Source organism: Ursus americanus, chromosome 2 (assembly GCF_024610735.1).
Source record: "Ursus americanus isolate L20-20 chromosome 2, mUrsAme1.1.p, whole genome shotgun sequence".
In the NCBI taxonomy this organism is placed as follows: domain Eukaryota; kingdom Metazoa; phylum Chordata; class Mammalia; order Carnivora; family Ursidae; genus Ursus; species Ursus americanus.
The window spans coordinates 93,910,966-93,936,939 of record NC_142128.1 but is presented as its reverse complement, the minus strand read 5'-3'; the positions used below and the strand labels follow the sequence as shown (position 1 = coordinate 93,936,939).

Sequence of the window (25,974 nt, the reverse complement as noted above, 5' to 3'; positions counted from 1 at the left end):
ATGCCAATTAAGCATTAGAGTTGGATATGGAGAAGTCAAGTTCAGGGGAGAAATGAGTGCTTGAGATAAGTGCTTGAGATGAATTTGAATATATATATACACACATACATATATACATATTCTTATATATATTCATGTGAATTTTTAAGGCCGTTAGAGTAGATGAGATCAACTAGAGAGAGAATAGAGATGACAAAGAAGAGAAGTTCTAGAAAGAAGTCTAGCAGTATTTGATATTTGTAAGTGTAGAAAAGGAAGGGGAGGAACAATGAGCAAAGAACATGGAGAAAGAGCAATTAGTGAGGAAAGAGAAAAGTGAGGAAAGTTGGGGTAATGGGAATCCATAAAAGAGGATATTGAGGTGGAGGAGGAAAATCATGTCAGAGGCTGCTGAGACTTAGAATAATTATTCACTTTGCAATTTTCTGGCCACGTGTTTGACTTGCTTCTTATTTGGTTTCTGTATTTGGAATACAGTTTATCTCTTGATTGTGTTTTACATGGAAACTATGAGGATGAAATAGAGTTGTTTTTTGTTATACTCTTCAAGATCCTTTGAAAAAATATGGAGCTAGATCCAGCTGTTTAGATATGATAGCTGCTGATTCTGATTTTTTTGGATACTTGTAGTGGAATATTCATACAGATTCCTATTGCTGGAAGGATTTCTGTCAAGTGCTGGCCTTGCTTTCATGTGCCAGCACTCCTTCAGTGATCTGGGGCCACTTAACCCTCGCATGTAGGATTTAGAGCTAGCCCAGCTCTTAGGCAAGAAAACTGTAAAGGTCATTGTTGAGCTGTAAATATCAAGGCAGCACTGATTGTCTCTCTTTACCCTGAGGTCTGCATTAGTGGCTTTGGCTTTGAATCCAATGAAAAAGTCTCTATCTTCCATTCAGTGACCGAGTTGGCATCTTGGTTTTCTGCCTGGTATCCTCTGGCTCACTTGGGTCTGGAGTTCTGTCTTGACCTCTCCTCTGCCTCTGGAGTACCAGAACGCTGATCCTAAATGCTAGCGTTTGCATCTGGTCTCTGATACCTGCTTGGTACCCACCTTTTGTCTGCTATAAAACCTTGGTCCTCCTTATCCCATCCCATCCCATTGTTCTTAACCCGTGTGCTGAGACTTCGACCTTTTACCCACTGCTGGACTCTCTCAGATTGTTACCTTTTTTGGATTTCCTCTTTTTTTTTTCCTGATTGCTGGACTTTCCAATGTTTACCTTAGGGACACAATTGAGTTCTACTTCAAATCTGGGTCTATAAAATTCATATCTAACTAACCCTGTTGCTTATTCAACCACAGTTTTAGGATCTTGCCTTCAATTAGGGATGACTTGAAGGCTTGAGGGAAGCATTTTTTTTTTTTCAAAACTGACATTGATCAATGGTATGCAAAGTGGCCTGCTTTAAAGAAGGAAGAAATCCACAGATGTTCTTTACTCTAAATATGATAGGCATTGGGGAAACACAGATGAGTAAAATGTAGCCTCTTTCCTTGAGGAAGTATGTTTTAAATATAGTCATACATAGACACTTTACAGCCAGTGAATTCAGCTAGTTGCATTGAAAACTATTCCCTCTTTATGTGACCCACGTACTCTATTTTCGTTGGAGCCCTGTGTTCACAAAACATCGCTATTAAAACACTTCAGAAATAAGACCCCGATAAAATATTGAAGACCCCAGTTCTTAGAATAAAGATTGACAAGAGATTATGTGCATGTGTTCCATAATTATTCTTTTTTACTTAACCTTGATTAATTGAAACATATGCATGTTTTTCCACATGGAAGGGGCATATTGGAAATATTTAAATTCTTATGGTCATGCTGTGCTTTTCACAGATGATTGGAATGCTGCCCAGGCATAAACCATCCCATCCTTCCCCCAAACAACTTGTCAGTTGTTTAACCTAGCATAATTTGTTTTTCATGACCATTAGAAATGACAGTGCTAAAATGTTTTACAGGGAAATAAAAATAAAGAAGAGTGATAGCTTTGATTTTTTAATACCCTTCTCCCCCCCCCAATTATTCTTTGATATAAAAATGTGTCATAACCTTTGCTTCAAATGTAGGCTATTTTTAACACTGGGGAAACAGGGATGATTTTTAAAACTAAGAGTCTTATTTTGCAAAACTGAAAACATACTTTGAATTTTAGCAAGACAGTTTGTACCGACACACAGTAGAATTTCATGGATACATCATCAGGGTTTCAGTGCTAATATGCACATAGCCTTCATCCTTTATATGAGCTTGTGGCTAGGAAATTTAATCACTTTCTATTCAGATTGAACTTGGGCTGAAGTCTGGAATTGTTTGAGGAGGAGACGGTTTCATGTCCACAACTACCAAGGATTTAGAATGAAAGGAATACTGAAAACATGCCAGGAGAAGTTGTGTCGCTGGAAACTGTACCTTTTAATGAAAAAAAATGTATCTCAGCCATAAGATGAGATTGTTAGACCTTCAGACATACTAGTTTACCATAGTATAAAAGTCTCAGAAGACACACATTTACTAGCTCTTTAAAAGTGTAGCTACGGATCAGCTAGTACACCCCGTTCTATAGATTTTGGTTTAGGTGTTAGAATTTCCTTCATCCCCAAACTCATGTTAACACTTTCTGGGGTGAGTATAGGAAGTGATGCATTACTCTTGTGATAATCCTTTTCAAGATTTTCATCTGTAATTGTATTTTTGGACAGCAGAGAAGTAAAGCTGTCATCTTTTAAATTCTGCATTGCTAATAAAGATTTATTTAGGATTGTGTGATGGTATAAGCTGATTGATGATTCTCCTCGATAGCAAATGTGGTCAGTTGATAAAAAACATGCATGACACCTCTGCTGTCCACCTGTTTGTGTCCACTCAGTAGGGGACAGAGATCTCATAACAGGACTGGCTTACCTTGTTGTTAGTGAGACACGCCTTATTGACAATATAGTCCTGTAGCTATAAATTATAACATGTTTTTTCTAATGAGAAAGTAGAATGTGTGGTCTGACCCCCCACTATACTGTTTGAGATAAAGGGACATAGACCTGTGAGTCCCCAGAGCTGGGTAGAGGATGGGTAACAGGTAGCTCCCTTCTGGCAACTCAGAGTAGGTTTTGCCTGAATTCCATCCTGTAGGATGAATTTCTTTCTAAGAGGCCCTTTGGGACCATAGAAAAACAGATTTTGTGGTTCCTGCTCCATTGGTTCTTCTGAAATGCTGGGCGGGCCTGAATCCCAATGATGGACATAGGATAGACCCAGTTGACATCCCTGCTGTGGTTACTCTTAAGTCCTCATTTGGGATCACTGTGTGTGTAATGTATTTTGCGGTAGAAATAACAGTATTTGTAGGGTTTAACCAGTGAGAATATGTGCAGAAATGCTTTTTAAAGACATAAAATGACTTCAGATAAATATGATAAATCCCTGCTCTCACCTGATGAATTCCACATGCTCCCTCCACCATCCGTTCACCCGTTTGTCTTGTCAACTCTCATTGCTCTGCTTCCTTTCTGTTCTTAAGGAGGAGCTGGCATGCTCCTTTCTAATGGGTCCCCTCATCCTTAAGATATCACTTCAGCACTTGTTTTTTTCTCAGTTCCGCATTGTCACCTTTCCCTTAGTACTGGATTAATGCCATCAACCCCTGAACGTGTTATCAGTTTGCCCATCTTTAGAAAACCCTCCCTTGACTTCACCTCCCTCTCCAGCTGCCCTCTCACTGCTCTCCTCTCCTTTACCACAAAACTGAAAACAGTCATCCGCAATCAGTCTCCACTTCTTCTCCACTTCTCTCCTCATCATTCCAATCAGGCTGCCTCACTCCACTGTAGCAGCTCTTGTCAACCTCCTGAAGGACTCTCAAGTTGCCCAATTCTATGAACCATTCTTAGTTCTCATCTTCCTTAACATGTTGGTGGTATTGGATGGAGTGGAAGTCTCTTACCTTCATGAAAAACCCTTTCTACTTGGCTTTGGGTCACCTCTTTCTCAGTTTCCCCCCTACCTTGTGGACCAGTCCTGCTTACTCTCTCCTGACCTCTGAACACTGGAACACCCATGGCCCAGAGCTCTGACTCTTCCCTAACTAAGTCTTTTAGTGATTTCATCCCCTTGCCTGACTTTAATGAATTCCAAATATATATTTCTAGCTTGGACTTCTCCCTAGATGAAAGACTAATGTATCTAGCCCCAAAGGCATTTTTGTGCTAATTAGAAAAAGGTGCCCTTTTCCTCAAGCACTTGACTGCCATCTTCTGGAAAAATTTCAGAATAAATAAACACTTAACAGATGATTGTGAATGTGAGTGGTATCTCTTACAGCTGTGTAATCCTCGGCCATCAGCAGCAGTCCTGGTTCTCCACTAGGGTAGTAAGTACAGAGGAGGCATCATGAGTGTAATAGGTCCGCAAGCAATCTCCTGATCCTCAAGCCCCATTTCTCGAACCTCTTCCTTTCAGTCTTTTCTATTTCAAAATTCTCCGCATTGCTGAGGCCAAACTCCAGGAAGCTGTTTCTGACTCTCCTCTCTTTCACCCCACCTTTAATCCATCAGCAAATCCTATTGGTTTTTCCTTCAAAATACGTTAGAATTTAGCCACTTCTCACCACTCCCATCACTGCTACCCTGGTCAAAGCCCCATCATCTCTCACCTCCATTATCCCAGTAGCCAGCTTCCTAGCTTACTCTCCAGCGTCTGTTCTCAACACAGCAGCCACAGTAACTTATTTAAAACCTAGGTCACACCATGAAGCCCTTCCAGTGGTCTATCATTCAGTCAGAGTAAAAAATTAAAGTCCCACAGGGTCCACACAATCCAGGTCTGCACCGCAGCTCTGACCTCATCTCCTGCCCCTCCCCCCACATGCTCTGTGAGCCAAACATGTTGGCCTTGCCCTCCTTCCCGTAGGTTTCCAGGTTCAGGAACTGCTGGCTTGCTCCCTTCTCCTCAGCTTTTGCTCAGATGTCACTTTATCATATCAGCGAAGCCTTCCTCAACCAAAGCATATAACAAACCAGTCCTCCTGCCCTAGCATTTATTATCTTCCTACTGTTCAGTTTTCTCCATAGCACTTATCATCTGGCACACCCACATTGTTTACTGTTTCATCTCATTCGAATTTAAGCTTCATGAGGTTAGAGACTTATTTTTTTTTTTCTCTTCTACAATTTCTTTTCTTTCTTTTTTTTTTTTTTTTAAGATTTATTTATTTATTTGTCAGAGAGAGAGTGTGCAGCAGGCAGAGGGAGAAGCAGGCTCCCTGCTGAGCAAGGAGCCCAATGTGGGACCCTGGGATCATGACCTGGGCTGAAGGCAGGCATTTAACCGACTGAGCCACCCAGGCGTCCCTCTCCTCTGCAATTTCTACAATAGTGCGTGGTGAATAGTAAGAGCTCAAAATATTAGTTGAATAAATAAATGAACACCAGCATCTTTAAATCTCTCTGCGGGACCCTATCCTTAAAAAGACACAAAGGTTTGAGATGGTACTGCACAATTCTGATCTCTCAATTTCGAAATAAAAGCATTTTTAAGAGACCAAGAATGAATTTAAAACTAATTTGAAAATTGCGTTGATTTTGCACCTTTCTGAAGTCATTGGTTTCCTACAGAGAAAGCAAGTAGGCGCCATCTAGTGGCGACAAGAGAAGTCTACAATTGTGTTACTTGAATTTTTGATTGGCAACATAATTGAAAATGTAGTCTCTGATCCAGAAGCTTATTAATTTTATGAAAGTAATATTTATGATAGCTATAAGTCCTCAAGTATGTCTTTTCCACAAAATATATTGAGCTGAAAAAGTACAGTTTCATTTCTTATAAATTATTTATGACTCCTTTTTGCCTATTGATTTTTGTTTGTTTTCTTGGAATCTGACTGCCTTTGTTCCTTTTTATTTTTCTTATTGTTTTATCTTCTACTTATCTTTAAATTCTTTTTCTAAAAAAGGATTTTATTATTTATTTGACAGAGAGAAAGACAGCCAGCGAGAGAGGGATCACAAGCAGGGGGGAGTGGGAGAGGAAGAAGCAGGCTCCCAGTGAAGGAGCCTGATGTGGGGCTCAATCCCAGGACCTCGGGATCACGCCCTGAGCTGAAGGCAGACGCTTAACGACCGAGCCACCCTGGTGCCCCTGTCTTTAAACTCTTATGTTCCCATGATACTGGCCAATCCACTGAGTTAGGTAAATAAAATCAAGGCTGTATCTTCTGGGAATTTAGATGCTAATAAAAACAGCACCTATGAGGGTAAACAGGGGAAAAGATGCAGTTATCACTTCAGGCCAGAATTCTGAAGCCTGCTGAATCTGTACTGTGTTCACTTCCACCACTGAGGAATGAACTGTGGGAGCCTTAGCCTGCCATTTTTCAGAAAATGGCCCATATTGTATGAAAAAACTAAGAAAGAAAAATACTCATGTCTAACTACATTGACAGGAAAGAATGAAATGAAGTCAAGTCTCTGTCGTTCTAACATTTGAAACATTAGGTCATTGCAGTTCTTTGGGAAATTAAAGCTTAAACTGGTTGGTCCACTTCGGAAGGCATGACCTTTCCAGTCCTGAGGAGCTGGGTGGCGTTGGGAAATCCGTGTCTGCCACCAGGAGGCCTAAGCAACGATCAGACAAGATGCGAAGGTGGCGAAAAAAGCCTGCGAAGAAGATGAACACCTTGTGCCAGGGCTCAGATTAATCCTGGCCTTTTTACAGGGAGGAAGACTTTGCCTGAGTAGCTCCAGGGAGCAAAAGTTGGACCAAGGAAATAAGATCAGAAAGCAGATTTCAGACCATCGTTAAGAAACATTTTCTGGGGCACCTGGATGGCTCAATTGGTTAAGTGTCCCACTCTTGATCTCGGCTCAGGTCTCCATTTCAGGGTCGTGAGTTCAAGCCCTGCATTGGGCTCCATGCTGGGCATGGAGCCTACTCAAAAAAAAAAATTTTTTTTTTCCAATAAGAGTTTTTTTTCCAGACATCAAAGCCTCAATTTCCCATCAGTGGATGTTTCTGAACAGAGGCTGGATGATAACTGGCCCAGGATACGTTGGGCTATTAAGATTCTCTGATTCCCTAAAAGACCTTGCTTTCTCTGCACACACTGAAACCCTCCCCACTCTTCAGTACCCAGTTCAAACCTCATTTTCTTTTTTAGGCATTGCAACTTGAAGCCGTCTTTCCTTTTTCTTTGAATGTAGATCAGCACCATTTCATGCTGACTGTGTTAACTGATGCTGAAATGCTTGAAGACGTCTTATAGTTGTCTCCCTATTGGCTTGGCCATAGTGGGTGAAGGTTAAATGTTTATGGTGGAAATGGTGGAAAGACTACCAATAATTGTCTCTGGCAACATCTGGGCTCCAGATACTTAGCCTTAGTCTAAGTTTGGTGCAGCAGTTCTTCAGCTAGTTATTAGAAAAACTAAAATATTTGTTCAGATTCATTCTCTTGTTAAGATTATAATTTTTAAAAGTCTAATCGTATCAGTTTCCTTTTTGAGTTGTGTTATATACCTGATACTTCTGGAAGCAGGAATAGAAATCAATAGTACAACAATGAGTAAGATGTTACTCAAACTTAATCTAATTTTCTATTATTTTTTTAAAAAAAAGAGTTTATTTATTTACTTGACAGAGACAGCCAGTGAGAGAGGGAACACAAGCAGGGGAGTGGGAGAGGAAGAAGCAGGCTTCTAGCAGAGGAGCCCGATGTGGGGCTCAATCCCAGAACGCCGGGATCACGCCCTGAGCGGAAGGCAGATGCTTAATGACTGCGCCACCCATGAGCCCCTAATTTTCTATTATTATATATAGTTTTCCTACTTCCACAGATACTGATGTTTCTTTTTCAGATTGCAGATAAATATTTTGTTGGATCTAAAACTCTTTTTTTCTTGAGAAATTGTTTTTAACTATACAAGTTGGTGTGGTATCTTGAATAGTATATTTTAAAGCTAAAATATTCCATATATTATTTCTTTTAAAAGAATTAAGAACATTTCGTTTCTGAATTGTCTTGCCTTCTGCAGCTATATTTATATAACTTAGTATTCTCTCTTAATAAAGTGGTGATATTGAAAAAGGACATACTAATAGGATAAGGTAGATTTTGAATGTACCCTAGACTTAACAGTCAGTTGCTGTTTGCTTTATCATTTGGAGGGCCAAAATTCTCTTTAAATTATTTAATAGACCGATTGATTTAAAGACTGCTTTTAGTACTTACTTGCTTATCTGAAAATTAGCAAATTTAGCATTCTTAGCATTTGTACCATGTTTAATATTTCTAAGGCATTAGCTGTGTTTCTTAGTAACTGCTGTATTCTCTCATTTTAATGGCTGAGGAGACAATATGGGATACTTTGACTTGTAGTTAAAGAAACGTTGTTTCCTTACAATTACTGCAAGAGTGCATGGGTTTTAAGTTACGTTAATTTGTCTTTTGTAGAATATGCTGAATTTCTACATTGCAAAGGAAAAAAATTTACAGATTTTGATGAAGTTCGCCATGAGATTGAAGCAGAAACAGATCGAGTGACTGGAATGAATAAAGGCATTTCTTCCATACCCATTAATTTACGAGTCTATTCTCCACATGGTAAGTAAAATAGCAAAATTCCAAATTTTTGTCCTCAAAAATTTTTACATTAATTGACATACATTATTTGTGTAGAAGATGATTTGTTCTCTCAGAAAGTCATGGGTTTCTAGGATTGTGTTTGGGTGCCACCATAAAGGGAATGGTCCATAAAGTTCACAGATTTATGGCAAGGCTGGAGGACATGACTTTTAAAAAGATCAGAACTGAGTAGGTCACTTAAAAATTTTTCTTTATGTTTATTTTAAACTTTCAGAATTTCAAGGAATAGGCATGAAAAATTCCATTTTTTAACATCTTTAGTCTTAGCAAGAATCTTAGAGGTACATGGTACTATTGCTGAGTCTTCCTATTGGATTTTCCTATAACCCTATATATTTCTATTTATTCTCTTCCTGAGGAATCAACAATGATTTTTTCCAGACTATCAGCAGAAACTTACAAATTAGATAACCAATTCATGGTATGTGATATGGAATAGCCTCTATTCTGACTACATTTTCAGTGGGGCAGATTTTCATCTCTAATCTTCTACTGAGTTCTGTTGCTTTTAAAATGGGGCATGAATGACATAAGCTCAATTATGACTTCCCAAGAGGGTTTGGTGCCAACTCTGTTGTGTGCAGAGAGCGATAGCCAGGTTGCAGCTGGAGTCACTGATGCAGGGGTAGTTCCTGTTCTCCTGATGGCACACCATGAGTCTGGCTGGTTAGCCTACACAGTGACCGCATGGTACCACAACGGCTCACAGCTTTCCAATAGGCTAAGTGTCTAACCCCCTCTAAATAGTATATGATGCTTTTGAAGCGAGGGACAAATCTTACCCTTAAGAATTTTATGCCATTTGAGGGCAATGTACAAGACCGGGAGACAGCATATGAGCTTCTTGTTCAGTTTTGGAATTATAACTCACTAGTACAGATATGACAGCTGTCTCTTAGCTATGCAGATCAGTGCCCGTCAAATTGGGTTAAAACGATCATTTGGTAAAACACAATCATATCATAAAAATGGAGGAAACTAACAAAGCCATTTTTATTCTACACACCAGTTGGAGTTAGCTCAATATACAATATGTAAAGCTGAGCTTGTTTTATTTCCGCTAAAGAGACAGATGATGTTGCATTGTTATTTTTTAGCATTGAGGGTATATGTAAGACTCTTCTGTTCCACACAGTGTTAAATCTCACACTTATCGACCTACCTGGAATTACTAAAGTGCCCGTGGGAGATCAGCCACCAGATATTGAGTATCAGATCAGAGAAATGATTATGCAGTTCATCACGCGGGAGAACTGTCTGATTTTGGCTGTTACCCCAGCCAACACCGATCTTGCAAACTCAGATGCATTGAAGCTAGCTAAAGAAGTTGATCCTCAAGGTAAGTGTGTGGTCTTTAAGATGAAAAAGAATTAGTTTGAAATGTCAAGGGTTTGGGTATATTTCAAGGTAACACAAATTCTCATAACTTACTTTCATTGTTAATTTAATTAGCCATTATTAATATTGTTAGATTTTTTTAAAATTTAAGATGCTGAAAGAAAAATAACTATGGGATATAGTCTGAACCTATATAAATAAATGTAAGATTAAGTGAGATCTAAGAAAACAGGTATTTCTAATCCTCATGAACTACTTATTTTAAGAAGCCAATAAAATAAACTTCTGACAGTCCCCTTTAGTTATTAAAAGAATTACCCAAATATACTCCAGTGAAAACACCTTCTGTTTCCTGTATGTTTTGTGTCTTTAAAACAGGAAGCCCTGTCTCACATTTAGGTCCTTCGTCCATTTTGAGTTTATCTTTGTGTATGGTTAAGAAAACGGCCCAGTTTCATTTTTCTACATGTGGCTGTCCAATTTTCCCAACACCATTTATTGAAGAGACTGTCTTTTTTTCCATTGGAAGTTCTTTCCTGCTTTGTCAAAGATTAGTTGACCGTAGAGTTGAGGGTCCATACCTGGGTTCTCTATTCTGTTCCATTGATCTATGTGTCTGTTTTTGTGCCCGTACTATGCTGTCTTAGTATAGTGATCACAGCTTTGTAATAGAGCTTGAAGTCTCGGATTGTGATGTCACCAGCTTTGGTTTCCTTTTTCAACATTCCTCTGGCTATACAGGGTCTTTCTTGGTTCCATACAAATTTAGGATTATTTGCTCCATCTCTGTGAAAAATGTCAATGGTATTTTGATGAGGATTGCATTGATGTAAGCTGGTACAGCCACTCTGGAAAACAGTATGGAGGTTCCTCAAGAAGCTAAAAATAGAACTACCCTATGACCCAACAATTGCACTACTGGGTATTTACCCCACTGATACAAATGCAGTGATCCGAAGGGGCACCTGCACCCCAATGTTTATAGCAGCAATGTCCACAGTAGCCAAACTATGGCAAGAGCCCAGATGCGCATCAGTAGATGAATGGATAAAGAAGCTGTGGTTCATATATACAATGGAATACTACTTTGGTTCATATATACAATGGAATATTACTTACCCATCAGAAAGGATGAAATTACCATCTACATCAATATGGATGGAACTGGAGGGCATTATGCTGAGTGAAATAAGTCAATCAGAGAAAGACATTATCATATGTTTTCACTCATATGTGGAATATAAGAAACAGTGCAGTGGATCATAGGGGAAGGGAGGGAAAAACAGAATGGGAAGAAATCAGAGAGGGAGACAAACCATAAGAGACTCTTAATCATAGGAAACACGCTGAGGGTTGCTGGAGGGGAGATGGGTAGGGGGATGGGGGTAACTAGGTGATAGGCATTAAGGAGGGCATGTGCTGTGATGAGCACTGGGTGTTATATCAACTGATGAATCACTGAACTCTACATCTGAAACTAATGATGTTCTATATGTTGGCTAATTGAATTTAAATAAATAAATTTTAAAAATAGGAATTAAAAATAAAACATTCTAATGCATGTAAAATATCATTTAGCTTATAATTATTTGACATAAGCATATACTATAAAAACAGGGATTTTATGTTATTAGCATTTCAGAATCCAGAAAAATACCTTATTTCTGCTGACATTTTGATTTTTTTCTTTCTATGAGCTGAGTAACAATAGTTTGTCTTCAGAGATCCCAAAATGGGGCTGTGTGTGTGTGTGTTTAAAGTAATTGTGGAAAGGCACTCTGTGATGAGTCTGTTCAATATGGAGATGCATGTTCTCCACTTCTAGGAATTCCTTTTTGATAATTAATTGCCCCTATTTGCTCTGTTGTCTTTACCTGAAATCATTATTATTAACATGTTAGAACTTCTGGATTAACCCTCTTTTTAAAAAAAAATCCTTCTCTTTTATTGTGTTTCTTTGTGTTTATATTCTATTTTTTGCAAAATTTACTCTATCTTCAGCTCTTCTGATTAGTTTTTCAGTTCTGGTATCATTTAAAAAGCTCCAACAGCATTTTCTCATTTTGTGAATGTTTTATTTATTTATTCTTTTATTTATTTATTATGTTTCTTTAACATGAATATTTCAATTTTTAAAAATAGCATCATGCTCTTGGTTTTGCGAGTACACTATCTTCTCTAAAGATTTTAATGAGAGCTCTTTTGAGGATTTCCTTTTGTAATCTACAGTGTCTCTGAGTCCATTTTTTCTAGTGGTTTTTCTTGGTCATTGTCTTTGATGTCAGAGACCTTTGTTCAAATGATTGATCTTTTGCTGCTTGTGCAGATGTAAGAGTAAAGCACTAACAAGCTGATGGGAATTCTATATGTATATGAATGGGACTCATTGACTAATGGACTTTTTCATAGGGGGATGGGGCTGGCCATATTTTAGGAGACTTTCTCAGCTACTGTTAGATGCTATGAGTATTTCCACTTGTGCTGGTCTGGTGTAACCTGATGTCCAGTGGTCTCAGAGTCAAGAGGAAGAATTGAGTTGGCAGAGGGTGTGGGGTGGTTCTCACTGTTCAGCATGTAGACTTTTAATTAATGCCTCTGCTTTCATAATGGCATTCCTGAAGGTCTTCTTGAGTCCAGAGTCTCTCTGGTTTATCCTGTTCTGAAAGTAAATCTTCAGTATTCTGCTGGGGTCAAGGAGGAGTAACTATGTGGTTATGCAAGATGAGAAAAAGGGTCTGGAGGTCTATCAACATTGCAGATGCATTTTCAGCCAATTCTCCTATTTTCAACTTCTCTCACACCCCAGCGTTGGTGCTGTTAGCTCCTAGATCTTTCCAGAGTTCTGCAGTAGTAACTGTTTTACTTCTTTTTGGCTTCCTCTAACATCCCTGACATTAGTGCTTGAAACAAAGCAGGTGGAAGTTACAGATGGCTAGATGGGGATCATCCCCACAATTCTCTTTCTAATATCAGTGGGTTGGAAGACCCAGATTCAGGATTGGGTTTAGAGTCTACTTATAAAAATGATGCTAAAACACCTTTGTCCCTGCAGCCTTCTTGTCCCACAGGAAACAAAGCCATGGATATCTGATGGGAACGGAGATAGCATTTCTGTCAGTAGATTCTAGCAAGTACAGCTCAGTCACGTTCCTGCAAAGTCCACACTTAGTCCGGATGAAGCTTCATGGAGGAGTACAAATGATATCCCTCAGTCTCCAATTCTACTTTTGTCAGTCTTTGGTTCCATCTTCTTGGAGTTGGTTCTTTTCTCAGATAGACTGTCCTCACAGGTGACAAGATCGTTGCAGTTGTCTCAGCTTCATATCCTCACGTCTTTGAAGATAGTGAAAGAAGAGCCAGTGGAGAATCTTTTTTTAAAGATTTTATTTATTTATTTGTTTGTCAGAGAGAGAGTGCACGCACACGAGCAGAGGGAAAGGAAGGCGGAGGGAGAAGCAGACTCGCTGAGCAAGGAGCCCGATGTGGGACTCGATCCCAGGACCCTGTGATTATGACCTGAGCCGAAGGCTTAACTGACTGAGCCACCCAGGCGTCCTGAGAATCTTTTATTTTTATACATTCTGAATTTTATAGGAAATATAAATTAAAAGAAAATTGGCCAACTAATATGTTCTAAAAAATATCTGCAGTTAGTTCTTGAGATTGATTTAACATATTCATGTTATATTTTGCTCCTTTTGTTTAGAAGGGATTGTTAATGGCAGTGACTATATCTCATGCCTCAGGCTCCTCAATAGAAGATTCATTTATAACCCAAAACAGTAACTCTCATGTGATGACATATCATTAGGTGGGAGTAATTAATGTTGGTGGAAGGAATTGTCAGTTTACCAGAAAAGAATTAGTCTTTATAATCTCACTGACAGTATTTACAATGTGTTGTTACAACATAAGCAAACATAAGTAAAATAAAGCATTAAGTTTCAGTCATGGATTTATAATAGTATGCTACAAATCTTTCTCCAGAAAGTTAAATTTGAATTTTATTTCCTAATGTAGGCCTGGCTTATTTTTTTGAATTAATTTTTTATTTTTATTTATTTATTTTTTTTGATGTAAAGTTCGATGATTCATTAGTTGCGTATAACACCCAGTGCACCATGCAATACGTGCCCTCCTTACTACCCATCACCAGCCGGAATGGGATAGGCTGGTGAAGGCCTGGCTTATTTTATAAGCCTATTGTTTTAGATGCTACTTAGAAGTTGCCATCTGAATGTTCATGAACTTACCCAAAATGAGCCTTATTTCTTGTGGATCAGTACAACTCCTGCTTTGTCAAAGAAAGGCCTTCATTACTCCAATTTTTAATATCCTGTATATGATAGTCCTCAGGACAGATTTTTGTAAATTTTACAGATAATTGGCAGATAATTTTGCAGGTAATTTTGCAGAAAAGAGAAGACATTCAATGCCAATGTGTGCCATTTACTTGTCTGACCGATTCCTTCGTGGTGATTGCTAAGGAGCACAAATTAAGTCATTGCCTGAAGACTCTTAAAAGTATGATTTGGGGTTCATTAATAAAAGTCCCTTGCTGGGGCGCCTGAGTGGTACAGCGGTTAAGCGTCTGCCTTCAGCTCAGGGCGTGATCCTGGCATTATGGGATCGAGCCCCACATCAGGCTCCTCCGCTATGAGCCTGCTTCTTCCTCTCCCACTCTCCCTGCTTGTGTTCCCTCTCTCGCTGGCTATCTCTATCTCTGTCGAATAAATAAATAAAATCTTTAAAAAAAAAAAAAAGTCCCTTGCTAACTTTGAGAATTGTAATTTGTTTTCATATCCCAGTTTAAATTCCAAAACTCCTAAACACTCTTATGTGTGAGAACCCTGAAAACTATCCAACGGGTTTGCATGGTGCTCAGCTCTCCTCCAGAGACCCACTTTGGTGTGTTTCTATCCGGTGGCTTTCGTGGTCCTGGACGTCACTGAAGTGCCAAAGTAAGAGGGTGAATTCTTTCCCAGACCAATAGAGTTCATGTTGTGTGTTTTCAGTAGTTGTAAAAGAATTAAAATAGAGAAAGGAAGAAGCTGGAAGGGACTTAGAATCTGGTATCTTGGGATATGTTGTATTGGGATTGACAAGTAGAGACTTTCATTTACTTTCTGTGTCCTTCTAGTCATTCTGTGAGTATGTTTTAAATTTCTGTTTCAGAGGTCTAGTTTTCTTTATAATTACAACTTTGGTAAAAAAGTGGTGACACCAACTTTGGTTATTTAGCTGTGTGTTGCTTAATTTCCACATTTTTGTGAAATTCCCAAATTTCCTTCTGTTATTGATTTCTAATTTCATTTAATTTTGGTAGGAGAACATACTTTGTAATGTATCAGTCCTTTAAAATTTATCAAGATTTATTTTATGGCTTAACATGTGGCCTGTCTGGAGAATGTTGCATGTGCATTTGAGAAGAATGTGTTTTCTGCTGTTTTGGGGTGTAGTGTTCTATAGGTATTTGTTAGGTCTATTTGGTTTATAGTGTTACTCAAATGTTGTTTCCTTTCTTGTATCTGGTTGTTTTATTACTGAAATTGAGATATTAAAGTCTACCACTATTACTGATGAATTGTCTGTTTCTCCCCTCAGTTGTCAGTTTTTGCCTTATGTATTTTGTGACTCTGTTGTTAGGTGAATTTTATACTTGTTATGTCTTCTTGATGTATGGGCCTTTTGATCATTAAAATGCCCTTTTTTGCATCTAGTAACAATTTTTGTCTCAAAATCCTGTTGATAGTTGTATAGTTACTCCAACTCTCTTTTGGTTACCTTTTTCCAGGTATATCTTTTTCCATTGTTTACTTTCAACCTATTTGTGTCTTTGAATATAAAATATATCTCTTGTAGACAGCATATAGTTGGATCATTTTTTAAAGCCCATTCTCTAATATTTGCCTTTTGACTAGAGTGTTTAATCCATTTCCATGTAATGTAATCACTGGTAAGGCAGAATTTATATGTTTTCTGTATGTATTATGTCTTTTGTTTGTGTATTTCTCTTTTAGGCAATAGAGAAATAATTTTTTGTTAAAAATGTATTTTCTTCTGTACCATTTTAATTACCTTGTCATTTATTTTAATGTTTTTTTAAAGTTATTTTCTTACTGGTTGCTATGGAATTAAAATCAGCATCTTAATTTATAACAATGTAGTTCAGACCAGTACAACTTAATTTCAACAGTGTACAAAATTTTCCTCCTATATAGCTCCATTTCCTCCCCTTCCTTTGTGCTAGTATCATTATACAAATTACATCTTTATATATCACATGCCCATCAACACAGACATGTAATTATTCCTTTATTCACTTGTCTTTTAAATCAGAGAGGAGAAAAAAGAGTTACAAATTAATACTAATACATTTGTATTTTCTTTTATATTTACCCATGTAGCTACCTTTACCGGTGTACTTTATTTGTGTAGATTTGAGCTACTTTCTAGTGCACTTTCTTTTCAGCCTGAGGGACTCCAGCTAGTATTTCTTATAGGGGAGGCCTGCTAGTTAGTGGGATTATCAGTTTTTATCTGGGAATGTCTTAATTTCTCCTTAATTTTTGAAGGAAAATTCTTAGTTGATAGTCTTCCCCACCCCCAACCACTTTTCAAGTACGTCATCTCATTACTTTCTGACCTCTATGTTTTTTTTTCTTTTTTAATGAGAAGTCAGCTTTTAATCTCATTGAGGACCATCTTGAACATGATGGCTCTTTTTTTCTTGCTGCTTTCAGGATTTCCTCATTATCTTTGAGAGTTTGATTATGATATGTGTAGGTGTGGATCTCCTTGATTTTATCCTTTTTGGAGTTTTAGGGTTTTGGGGAGTGTAGATTAATGTTTTTCATCAAATATGGGACATTTTCAGCCATTTTTTTTTTCTAATTTAAATTAAATTAAATTGAAGTTAGTTAACATATAGTATAATATTGGTTTCAGGAGTAAAATTTAGTGATTCATCACTTAAACATAACACCCAGCACTCAGCACTTATCCCAAGTGCCCTCCTTAATGCCTATCACCCATTTAGCATACCCCCCCCACCTCCCCTCCAGCAACCCTCAGTTTGTTCTCTATAGTTAAGAGTCTCTTATGGTTTACCTCCCTCTCTGTTTTTATCTTATTTTATTTTTCCTTCCCTTCTGTGTTCATCTTTCTTGTTTCTTAAATTCTATGTTAGTGAAATCATGTATTTGTCTTTGACTGACTTATTTCACTTATCATAATACACTCTAGTTCCATCCACATCGTTGCAAATGGCAAGATTTTATTCTTTTTGATGGATTAGTAATATTCCACTGTGTGTGTGTGTGTGTGTGTGTGTGTGTGTGTGTGTGTGTGTGTGTGTATCTCACATTGCCTTTATCCATTCATCAGTTGATGGACATCTGGGCTCTTTCCATATTTTGGCTAATGTGGACATTGCTATTCTGAACATTGGGGTGCAAGTGCCTCTTTTGAATTTTTGTATCCTTTGGATAAATTTTGTATCCTTTGGGTAAATACCTAGTAGTGCAATTGCTGGGCCATAAGGTAGCTCTATTTTTAACTTTTTGAGGAACCTCCAAACTGTTCTCCAGAGTGGCTGCACCAGTTTGCATTCCTACCAACACCTGTTGTTTCTTGTGTTGTTAATTTTAGCTATTCTGACAAGTGTGAAATATATTTCCCTGATGATGAGTGATGTTAGCATCTTTTCATGTGTCTGTGAGCAATCTGGAGGTCTTCTTTGGAAAAGTGTCTATTCATGTCTTCTGCCCATTTCTTAACTGGATTATTTGTTTTTTGGGTGTTGAGTTTGGTAAGCTCTTTATATATTTTTGCCCATTTCTTAACTGGATTATTTGTTTTTTGGGTGTTGAGTTTGGTAAGCTCTTTATATATTTTGGATACAAAACCTAAATAAGGTATGTTGTTTGTAAAGATCTTCTCCCAATTCCATTGGTGGTCTTTTAGTTTTGTTGATTGTTTCCTTCACTTTGCAGAAGCTTTTCATCTTGACAAAGTCCCAATAGTTCATTTTTGCCTTTGTTTCCCTTGCCTTTGGAGATGTGTCTAATAAGAATTTGCTATGGCCGAGGTCAAAGAGGTTTCTGCCTGTGTTCTCCTCAAGGATTTTGATGGTTTCCTGTCTCCAGTTAGATCTCTCATGCATTTTGAATTTATTTTTGTGTATGGTATAAGTAAGCCATCCAGTTTCATTGTTCTGCATGTTGCTGTCCAGTTTTCCCAACACCATTTGTTGAACACAATGTCTTTATTCCATTGGATATTCTTTCCTGCTTTGTGGAAGATTAGTTGACCGTATAGTTGTGAGTCCATTTCTGGGTTCTCTGTTCTGCTCCATTGAACTATGTGTGTTTTTGTGCCAGTACTACACTGTGTTGATGCCCACAGCTTTGTAGTATAGCTTGAAATCTGTAATTGCGATGCCTCCAGTTTTTTCTTTTTCAGAATTGCTTTGGCTATTCTGGATCTTTGGAGGTTCCATAGAGATTTTAGGATTGATTGTTCTGGCTCTGTGAAAATTTCTGGTGATGTTTTGATAGGGATGGCATCAAACGTGTAGATTGCTTTGGGTAGTATAAACATTTTTTTTTTAAAGATTTTATTTATTTATTCGACAGAGATAGAGACAGCCAGCGAGAGAGGGAACACAAGCAGGGGGAGTGGGAGAGGAAGAAGCAGGCTCATAGCAGAGGAGCCTGATGTGGGGCTCGATCCCATAATGCCGGGATCACGCCCTGAGCCGAAGGCAGACGCTTAACCGCTGTGCCACCCAGGCACCCCTGTAGTATAAACATTTTAATAATGTTTTTTCTTCCAATCCATGAACATGAAATGTTTTCCATTTCTTTCCATTTCCATTTCCTCTTCAATTTCTTTCATAAGATTTCTGTAGTTTTTGGAGTACATATATTTTAAGTCTTTAGTTAAGTTTATTCCTAGGTACTTATTGTTTTTGGTACAAGTGCAAATGGGATCAATTCCTTGATTTCTTTTTCTGCTGCTTTGTTATTGATGTATAGAAATCCAACAGATTTCTGCACATTGATTTTATATCATACAACTTTGCTGAATTCATGTGTCAGTTCTAGCAATATTTTGGTGGAGTCTTTCAGGTTTTCCACAAGGAGTACCTTGTCATCTGCAACTAGTGAAAGTTTGACTTCTTCCTTGCCGATTTGGATGGCTTTTCTTTTCTTTTTGTTGTCTGATTGCTGAGGCTAAGACTTCCAGTACTATGGTAAATAGTAATGGTGAGAGTGGACATCCTTGTCTTGTTGCCAACTGTAGGAGAAAGGCTCTCAGTTTTTCCCCTTTGAGGATGGTAGTAGGTGTGAGTCTCTCATATATAGCCTTTACAATGTTGAGGTATGTTCCATCTCTTCCTACTTTGTTGAGGGTTTTCATCAAGAAAGGATGCTGTATTTTGTCAGATGCTTTTTTTTTTTTTGCATGTATTGATAGGATCATATGGTTCTTATCCTTTCTTTTATTAATGTGGTGTATCATGTTGATCGATTTGTGAATATCGAACCACCCCCGCAGCCCAGGAATAAATCCTACTTGATCCTGGTGAATAATTATTTTAATGTACTGTTGAATTTGATTAGTGAGTATTTTACTAAGAAATTTTATATCCGTGTTCATTAAGGATATTGGCCTGTGACTCTCCCTTTTAGTGGAGTCTTTGTCTGGTTTTGGAATCAAGGTAATGCTGGCTTTGTAGAATGAGTTTGGACGTGTTCCTTCCCTTTCTATTTTTTGGAGTAGTTTGAGGAGAATAGGTATTAACTCTTCTTAAATGTCTGGTAGAATTCCCCTGGGAAGCCATCTGGCCCTGGACTTTTGTTTGTTGCAAGATTTTTGATTACTGATTCAATTTCTTCTCTGGTTATGGGTCTGTTCAAATTTTCTATTTCTTCCTGTCTCAGTTTATAGATTTCTAGGAATCTGTCTATTTCTTCCAGGTTGCCCAGTTTGTTGGTGTAGAATTTTTCATAGTATTGTCTTATAATTGTTTGTATTTCTGTGGTGTTGGTTGTGATCGCTCCTCTTTCATTTGTGATTTTACCTATTTGGGTCCTTTCTCTTTTGTTTTTGATAAGTCTGGCTAGGGGTTTATCAATTTTGTTATTTTTTTCAAAGAACCAGCTCCTGGTTTTGTTGATCTATTTTTTTTACTTCAATATCATTTATTTCTGTTCTAATCTTAATTATTTCCCTTCTTCTGCTGGTTTTAGGCCATATTTGTTCTTCTTTTTCCAGCTCCTTTAGGGTGTAAGGTTAGGTTGTGTATTTGAGACTTTTTTTTTTTGCTTCTTGAGGAAGGCCTGTATTACAATATACTTCCCTCTTAGGACTGCCTTTATTGTATTCCAAAGTTTTTGGACTGTTGTGTGTGTGTGTGTGTGTGTGTGTGTGTGTGTGTGTGTTTTAAGATTGATTAATTTATTAGAGAGAGAGTGCTCGCATGCACATGTGAGTGGGTGGAGAGGCCGAGGGAGAGGGAGAGAATCTCAAACAGGCTTTCTGCTGAGCACAGACCCTGACGTGAGTCTCAGTCCCTCAACCCTGAGATCATTACCTGAGCTGAAACCAAGTGTCAGGTGTTTAAGACACCGAGCCACCCAGGTGCCCCTAGACTGTTGTGTTTTCACTTTCATTTGCTTCCATGTATTTTCTTTTCTTTTTTTTTTTCTTTTTTTTTTTTTTTTTTAAAGATTTTATTTATTTATTCGACAGAGATAGAGACAGCCAGTGAGAGAGGGAACACAAGCAGGGGGAGTGGGAGAGGAAGAAGCAGGCTCATAGCGGAGGAGCCTGATGTGGGGCTCGATCCCAGAACGCCAGGATCACGCCCTGAGCCGAAGGCAGACGCTTAACCGCTGTGCCACCCAGGCGCCCCAGGGCTTCCATGTATTTTCTTATTTCTTCTTTAATTTCCCAGTTGACTCATTCATTCTTTAGTAGGATGTTCTTTAACCTCCATGTATTTGTGGTCTTTCCAAATTTTTTTTGCGGTTGACTTCAATTTTCATAGCAAGGTGGTCTGAAAATATTGCATGGTATGATCTCAGTCTTTTTGTACTTATTGAGGGTTGATTTATGACGCAGTATGTGATCTGTTCTGGAGAATGTTCCATGTGCACTTGAAAAGAATGTGTATTCTGATGTTTTAGGATGAAATGTTCTGAATATATCTGTTAAGTCCATTTGATCCACTGTGTCATTCAAAGCCATTGTTTCCTTGTTGATATTCTTCTTAGATAATCTGTCTATTGCTGTGAGTGGGTGTTAAAGTTCCCTACTATTATTATATTATTATCAATGAGTTTCTTTAAGTTTGTTATTAATTGATTTATATATTTGGCTGCTCCCAAGTTTGGGGCATAAATATTTACAAATGTTAGATGTTCTTGTTGGATAGACCCCTTTATTGTGATATAGTACCCTTCTTCATCTCTTATTACAGTGTTTGGTTTAAAATCTAGTTTGTCTGATATAAGTAGGGCTACTTCAGCTTTCTTTTCTTGTCCATTAGCATGATAGGTGGTTTTCCACTCCCTCACTTTCAATCTGGAGGTGTCTTTGGGTCTAAAGGAGTCTGTTGTAAGATGGGTTTTATTTTTTTATCCGTTCTAATACCCTATGTCTTTTGATTTGAGCACTTAGTCCATTTTCATTCAGAGTAATGATTGATAGATACAAATTTAATGCCATTGTTTTATCTGTAAAGTCGCTGTCCTATAGATTGTCTCTGTTCCTTTTTAGTCTTTGTTGTTTTCAGTGTCTTTTTTCCCACTCGAAGGGTCCCCTTTAATATTTCCAGAACAGCTGTTTTACTGTTCATGAACTCCTTTGGTTTTTGCTTGTCTTGGAAACTCTTTATCTCTCCTTCTATTCTGAATGACAGCCTTGCTGGATAGAGTATTCTTGGCTGCATATTTTTCTCATTTAGCACATTGATATATCATGCCACTTTCTTCTGGCCTGCCTAGACTGTGGACAGGTCTGCTGCTAACCTTATGTGTCAATCCTTGTAGGTTGCAGACCTTTTATCCCTAGCTGTTTTCAGAATTCTCTCTTTATCTTTGTATTTTGCAAGTTTCACTATGCTATGTCTTGGTGTTGACCTGTTTTTGTTGATTTTGACGGCAGTACTTTGTGCCTCTTGGACTTGAATGCCTCTTTTCTTCCCCAGATTAGGGAAGTTCTCAGGTGTAATTTGTTAAAATAAACCTTCTGCCCCCTGTTCCAACTCTTCTTCTGGGCCCTATGATACGGTTATTATAGCACTTTGTGGAATTGCTGAATTCCCTAAGTATTTGTGATCTAATAGTTTTTTTTCAACTTCTTTTCAGCTTCATAAATTTCCATAATTTTATCTGTCTCTTTTGAAGATTTTATTTATTTATTTTTGCGAGAGAGAGAGCGCGTGCATTTGATGCACATGCATGAGATGGGGGAGGGGCAGAGGGAGAAACTGACCCCTGCTGAGCAGGGAGCCCAATGTGAGGCTTGATCCTGGGACCTGGGGATCATGACCTGAGCCAAAGGTTGACGCTTAATTAACTGAGCCACCCAGGTGCCCTGTAATTTTATCTCTGTATCGCCTATTTGATCCTCAGCTTCTTCCATCCTCATTCTAATTACATCCAGTCAGTTTTGCATCTCAGTTATAGCATTTTTTATTTTGGCCTGACTAGTTTTTAGGTCTTTTATCTCTTTAGCCAAGGTTTCTCTGGTGTCTTCTTTCTCTTTCAAGCCCAGCTAGTATTCTTGACTGTTCTTCTAAATTCTTGTTTAGATATACTGCTTGTTTCTGTTTTGAGCAAATCCCTGGCTGTGATTTCATCTTGATCTTTCTTTTGGGGAGAATTCCTCCATCTTGTCATTATGTCTAGGTTTCTGTCTTTTGCATATTATGAAAGCTTGCTGTGTTTCCTGCTCCTAGAATAATAATACTATATTAAGACATCATACACCGTCCAGGGCCTAGGGCTTCAGGAGGTGTTTTTCGCATATGCTGTGTGCACTCTGCTGTTGTGTTTTTGGTGCTCTGTCCTACAGGTCAGTCTTCTTTAGAGTTCCTTCTTGCTTGCAGTGGGGAGTTCTGGGACCTTTAACTAACTGTGCTTTGATTTGTTTGCTAAGATAAGCCTGATTTAAAAGGAAACAAAAAAGCGTGATACCACAAAAGAGAAAAGGAAAAGGAACAAAAAGCAAACAGACAAAGTATCATCCTGATTCCAAAGGAAAAAAAAAGAAGGAAAAAAAAAAAAAACCAGTCTGATCCAAAAAATGAGAGAAAGAATCAAACAAACCAAATGAACAAAAAACTGTAAGCCTGATTCCAAAGGAAAAGAAAAGAAAAAAAAAGTCCAGTCCTATTTCCACCAGAACTGAAGCTGTCACTTTGGAGCACTCTGTGATCGGTAGACTTATCAGTACAACCTGTTGTTGGTCTTTTGAGGGAGAGGCCTGCCATGCTGGCTCAGTCAGTCCTGCCCTATTAAAGCTGTCCCTCCCAGTTTCAGCGGGCATGGTTTGGTGTAAGCAGCTCCAGTCTCCACTCAAGTTGCTGTGTTTCTTCCTGAAGTCCCACCATGCTGGTAGGCTGGAGGGGCTAGGAAGAGGTGGTGGAAATTACCCCACCCTTTCAACTCTGATGAGGGGAACTTGCAGCTGCCAGTGTTTAGGAGGCCCTCACAGAAAAGCGAACAGTCTCCCCTCTTGTGTACCAGGCTTTCATTAGATCCCTGCCCTCCACCTGTCTTTGTCTGGCCAGTGGCATGCCCAGTGCCACAGTTCTCCTGTGTTTTATCTCTGGCCCGAGGCTGGTATTCAAAACTCCAAATCTTAAAGGACTCTGCAAGGCACAGGCCTAGTCCCCTCTCCCAGAGGAGAGCGTTGAAGTGCTGCACCCTGCACTGTTCTGTCCTGGAAAAGCAGTCGCAGACCCATGTAGGTGCCTGGAGTCTATGATGAAGTACAGCAAAAAGCTGCGATCAGGTTGTCTGTCCTCTGTGTGCACCTCTGTCCGCTGCTGTTGAATGGCTACTCTGTGGTTCCTGGTGGGTCTTTTGTCCTTGGAGAGGCAAAATACCTTCTTCCAAATATACTCCAGGAAGAGGAGTATTCTCTCTCAGTGAGACTCAGAGGATCCCCACACTGGGACATCTTGTGTGAATCCTACACACTGCTCTCTCTCCCACTCTCACTCTTTCCCTTACTTCTCTGCACCCTCCCCTTTCTGGAACCTTGGCTTTTCTCTTCCCCAATTCTTAATCTCTGAACCGGGCATTTGCCATGTTCTCTCCCTCCAATTGTAGATATTGTTTTCTTAATCCTCAGATCGATTTCCTAGTTGTTCAAAGTGATTTGATGTTGATCTAGCTGTGTTCGAAAGACAAGCAAGCTTGGGGCCCCCCTACTATTCTGCCATCTTAACTCATATCCCAGCCATTATTTCTTCGCCTATTCTTTCTTTCCCTCTCCTCTCTGAGGTTCCCATGAAATGTATGTGTGTATGCTTTAGGTGTCTCAGAGGTCTGTAAGGCTGTGTTCATTTATTTTCTTTATGGTTTTTTTGTTTTTCTTTTCTGTTTCTCAGGTGTGAGGAACAATCTAATTGACCTATCTGCAAGTTTGCTGATTCTTCTGCTTGCTCAGGTCTTCTGTTGAATCTGTCTAGGGAATTTTTTATTTTTATTATTTTTATTTCCACCTCCACAATTTCTACTTGGTTCTTTTAAAAAATAATTCTTTCTCTTTATTGATATTCTGTATTTGGTGTAACATCATTCTTGTACTTTTAAAAATTATGTAGATATGGTTTTCTTAGTTCTTTGAACAAATTTAAAATAGCTGATTTAACGTCCTTGTCTGGTAATTTCAATGTGTGGGCTCCTCAGAGATTCTATTGAATGCTTATATTCCTGTGTATAGGCCATACTTTCTTTGCATATCCTGTAGTTCTTTCATTGAAAATGGGACATTTTAAGTAATATAATATGGCAACACTCAAAATCAGATTCTTCTCCTCCTCCAATGTTTGTTTTTGTTGCTATTTGTTGTTGTTGCTGTTGTTCTTTGTTTGCTTAGTAATTTTCCTGAATTAAATCTGTAAAGTCTGTATTCTTTGTTGTGTGTGGTCATTAGGTACTTTGCTCAATTTTCTTATTGGTCAGTTAATAATTGGACAGAGGCTTTCTTAAGTGTACAGGGCCAATAAGTCTCCTAGGATTTGATGAGGGTGTGGTGTGTATTGTGGAATATGCCTTCAGTACTCAGAGTAGGCAGGCAGTTTACAATTCTGCCTTAGCCTCCACTTCCTGTTTGTGTAGAGCCTTAAGGTTAGCCAGAGGTGAGAATTTGGGCCTTCTCAGATCTTTCCTGAGAATGTGCACAGCCTCACACATGTGCATGGCCTTTTAGATTCTAAATTGTACATATATACAAATCTCAAAGATCTCTATGGCCATCTTATTCCCCAGCTTTTCCTTTTAAGTTTTTTGGTCCGCTTTTTCTGCCCCAACTCTTATTGCTGCTCGAAGTAGCTGTGATGTTAAGTAATTGCCACTGATTGTTTTTGTTGTGCTTCCCAGGGAAGAGGCTGTTTGTGCTGAGTATACCCCAAGTCAGATTAAATAAAGAAAAGCTCTATGAATAGGTGTTTTTAGAGAACTGCTAGAGGGGTTAAATGATTACAGTTCTTGGAAAATGGTATTTTTGGTGTATTCTAACCACATTTTGTCCCATCTGGTGGTTGCTGGCTGTTAGTTTTCACTATGATTTTGGGGATTTTCATTTTCAAGACTATTATAGTGCTACGGAGATGGGACTGGGAATTGGAAAAGTTCAAACACCAGAAATCTCACTGTTCTTACTGAGATTCAGCCATTTTTTAAAAAATAAATGCTTCTCATTTTGTTATAAGACTGCTTTATTTCGAGAGTTCTGAAGAAGTTGATTT

The 25,974-nt window shown here is 38.5% G+C and overlaps 1 protein-coding gene across 6 annotated transcripts in view; it reads left to right on the top strand.

Annotated features, from left to right (window-relative positions):
* DNM3 (dynamin 3) overlaps window positions 1–25,974 on the top strand; it is a 524,707-nt gene that overhangs the window by 120,142 nt on the left and 378,591 nt on the right. For all 6 annotated transcript variants that reach the window (XM_087858849.1, XM_045814085.2, XM_045814069.2 and 3 more), the window contains 2 exons: window positions 8,454–8,603; window positions 9,781–9,984. In XM_087858849.1, coding sequence (XP_087714975.1) covers window positions 8,454–8,603; window positions 9,781–9,984 — 354 coding nt within the window. The remainder of the gene's footprint in view (window positions 1–8,453; window positions 8,604–9,780; window positions 9,985–25,974) is intronic.